Below are 3,883 nucleotides of genomic sequence, written 5' to 3' on the forward strand. Positions count from 1 at the left end.
CATTCCTATGGCTAAGGACTATGTCTTTGTGGATGCCAATCATAAACTTATTGAATATAAATATTTCCTTGATTGATTTCCCATGGTTAGTGTTTCTAGGTTTAAATTATGGAACTGTGTCTTATTATATCTGCAAAACAACCTGATTTCTTAACAGATTTTAAAATCCTTCCAGGAGAATCTAGCCCAAAACTTTGCATCCAAAGAACAAACATAAAGAAGAACAATAAATCTATGATACAGTTTTGACATAATTACTAGATATACACTTAATTAATAGCAGGTAGATACTTATTCAAGAAAATTTGTTGGCTAATTATGTCGCAATTATTGGGATTTGATGAACACAGCCACAATTCGAGAATCACAATCAATGAAACATATATATGATTCAAACTACTCACAATTCATAAGCTTTAAATAATTTACATACACACTGCAGCACTTGAAGGAAATTTCACTTAGTGATGAAATGGAAAATTTGGGGAGGCCAAGAAAATGGAGTTAGGGTTACCTACCAACGAAACTTCACTGGCATTTGTTTTCTCGTTGTTCAACAGTTCCCAGTTTCCAAGAAATCCCAAGATATTGCCGCTGGTCTCTGTGAGGCTTGTAAAACCGGCAGAAACAGCAGCAGGGCATTGAAAATCTGGATTAGGACAACAAATCGACGAAGTGCTCGAGTACCGCAGTAAATTTTCAATTGTGCCGACATCAGGTAAATTGTGGTAATCACCATTATAAGAAGAAACCCTTTCTTGGTAACCTGAGTTTGGTTCTTCAAATGGAATATTTGAAGACCCTACTTTCTGAATATCTGCATAATTTGATTTGCTCCATTGGCTCAAAATCCCCAGCCTTTTCATCATCATCTTCTCTCTGGTCCTACGCCTTGCTCTTGCTCTGGCCTCGTCCCGGGACTCCCTCATAGCCGACTTACGCGTCGTCTTTTGCGCTTTTGATCTTCCACTTTTTTTGCTTATGCTTATTGGACTCTCTGCATTTATTGATGTAACTTTACTTTCTTTGATCTCAGTGTTTGAAGTCTCCTCAATTCCAGATACTATTTCACACTCAGAAATAAAAGACCCGCTATTTGCATCACTAACAGAATTGTTCTTCATTTCATGTGGCTGATCTCTGGCTAGCTCCTTGATCGACTTCTTCGATTTACTAAAAAGCCAGTCGATGGTTTTGCTTGCTTTGTCATAGCCCAACAAATCTTGAAGATCGAAAAATTTACGCGCGACCTGAAGCGACAATCTCATTCTCCGATCCCTTACACCTTGAGCCGTGCAAATCTTGCTGTGTCTATCCTTCTTTCCAGCTCTATTCCGGGGAACCACCCCAAGATTTCTCTGCCTCACCGGTGTCAAAACCGGGCTAGGAGTTGTTTCGGGCGATTTCTCTTTCGACTTCGACGCATCAACAACATTGAACCTTGCTGTATCCTTCTCTTCAGGATCAGGATTATGAGACTCATGACAGTGAGATATCAAGAAACCGCTCCCAACCGTTTGAACACTGTGAGACAACATCTGGTTCAGTGGCAATTCGTGCTCATCGAAGAACGGCGAAGGGAAGTTGGAGAAAACTGGAGTGTCATCTTGTGTGGAAATAGGGTTTTGATCACAAAAAATTGCTTTTCTGAACAAGGACTCCAAAGGGTTATCAGTACTGTTGGTTGAAGGAAACATATCTCAACCTCTGGAATTAACTACAGTAGGTGTGCATATATTAATTGAACATGGTGAACAATGCAAATTCTATGAAAACATTGCGAGACCAAGAAAAGGATGGTTCTGTAATTTATTAGTGGAAGTTAGGGCATGGAAACTGCTCCATGAATGCATAATTCGGAGTTGAAATCTGGGAAGCAGAACCAGTGATAGTGATGGTGGAGAAGGTGGAGGGGGATAACGTGCAATTAATTATTGTGTGGGAGAATTAGATACTATGTATCTCTTTCTCTCTTGTCTCATCACCGGTTTTGGAGCATTGGGTACACAGTGAAAGAGGATAAAAAAGTTCCTATATTGTGCTCCTCGTGCACGTGGGGTGATAGGGGAAGTGGCAAGAAATTTAACCTAGAGTTGGTGGAGAAATTACTGAATTTGAGTAGTACTTTTTAGGCTTTGCAACATGTATTTATTCATTATTATTATATAATCTTTGACCCATAATTTAAGAAATTTTAATTTTTTTCTTGTAATTTTATTGAGAAAGACCATTTAAGTTCTATGTTAGATTTGATTTTGTATGTTAGTAGGTATAGATTCTTTCTATTGCGGTTCAAATCAGACGCGATGAATGAATGCCTCCGAAAGATCGAAGCCGGAGTTGTTTTCTGCTTCACTTAATTCAAAACTTAAACTGGAATTAATGGAATAGTTAAAGTTTGATTCTGATTCACACAAATAGGAAACCGAAATCGAGAACAAAATCGTAACAGAATGAAAATGAAAAATTAATCTGAAGCCCTAGATCATATGCATTGACGATTCATTATAGGCGAGTACTTGATTTAATTATAGACTACTTGATTTATACTATCGACTGAGGCACACACATGCATGACGCACCAAATGAATAATATATTTTTCATGTTTGTAAATAAACTACTTGATTAATTTACATATACCAAATATAACACATATTTTGTAAGTAACATATTTTCAATCAGTTAATTTTAACTTTAAAACCTAGATCTGGGGTTTTTTTTTAATCATAAGATCTAGGGTTAATGAACCTTTACTTTGGAAACTTTTCATGAAAATAAAATTATTTTTTATATATTAAAAAAATAAATTAAATTGATAGTTGTGATGGTGAGAGTGGAACCTTTGACAGATTGTGAAAGTGAAATGGCATGCCTATAAAACCTAAAGGGATAAGTGTAGGACAATTATTTGAAGCAGTATTAAAATTGCTTTATTTTCATTGAAGGCCATGTTTCTTTGACTCCATGACCTAATGTCGCTTTCACTTCAAAAGTTGATCTCAGTCTTTTTATGTCTTTTTCTCTATTTATTTTAATTGATTTCCCCAAAATCAGATATTTTAATTGTCGGTTCGCTCTGAAATTGATAGAAAAATGTGACTAAATTAATCTTCCAATAGCAAAGTATATATTACGTTATTTCAATGATTTCCTTACATGACATTAATAACTATTCAAATGAGTTAAAAGGACTTTTCTATAAGGTTGATTAGATCCAAATAATTTAATTACATGATTTTTTTATTATTTTGTTGAAAAAAGTGGTCTTTTCTTCATCTCACGATTTTCAGAACTTTGAATATATAGATGTAGTTAGAGGTAATGGTGCAACTCAAATCTTTTAAACCGCACAGCAGTTCAAGCATCACGGTTCGATCGCTCTACCAAGCAAAGACAATTTTTGCGCCCAACAATCTCCCTCCCAATAATTGTACTATTTGCAATCAATGGGAATCGAACCCATGACCTTGGCTCTGATACCAATTTTAGGACCGAGCGTTTGCCGCTTTACCAAAAGTTATAGCTGGTGGTAATGATGCAACTCAAATCGCTTAAACCGCACAGTAGCTCAAGCATCACGATTCGATCGCTCTACCAATCAAGAACAATTATTGCACCCAACAATATATATATACACACACACATATATATAAATATATATAAATTTGAAATATTATTCACCAATTGTGCTTGTCTTTCTACTCACTTATTAGGTGGAACTCATCTATTAGACATGATAAATCATATCAAAATTGTAAATCTACTAGATAAGTGTCACATCAACGATAAGCATAGAGATGGACACAGACACAACACGATTGTGCCAAATTCAGCGATGATCAAATTTGTGATTTAGAAAAATACACCACCGCAATTGAAGCA

The 3,883-nt window shown here is 35.8% G+C and overlaps 1 protein-coding gene across 1 annotated transcript; it reads right to left on the reverse strand.

Annotated features, from left to right (window-relative positions):
- Positions 1-271: 271 nt before the first annotated feature.
- On the reverse strand, positions 272-2,123 carry LOC140836130 (uncharacterized). The gene has a single exon (XM_073201540.1). The coding sequence runs from the start codon at positions 1,695-1,697 to the stop codon at positions 462-464; it is 1,236 nt and encodes a 411-aa protein (XP_073057641.1). The 5' UTR covers positions 1,698-2,123; the 3' UTR covers positions 272-461.
- Positions 2,124-3,883: the final 1,760 nt, after the last annotated feature.

The sequence above is a fragment of the Primulina eburnea genome, chromosome 7 (assembly GCF_022965805.1).
Source record: "Primulina eburnea isolate SZY01 chromosome 7, ASM2296580v1, whole genome shotgun sequence".
Lineage (NCBI taxonomy): Eukaryota > Viridiplantae > Streptophyta > Magnoliopsida > Lamiales > Gesneriaceae > Primulina > Primulina eburnea.

What these genes read in the sequence shown, in the direction of transcription:
- LOC140836130 (XM_073201540.1), bottom strand. Translation starts at nt 1,697, where the DNA reads ATGTTTCCTTCAACCAACAGTACTGATAACCCTTTGGAGTCCTTGTTC.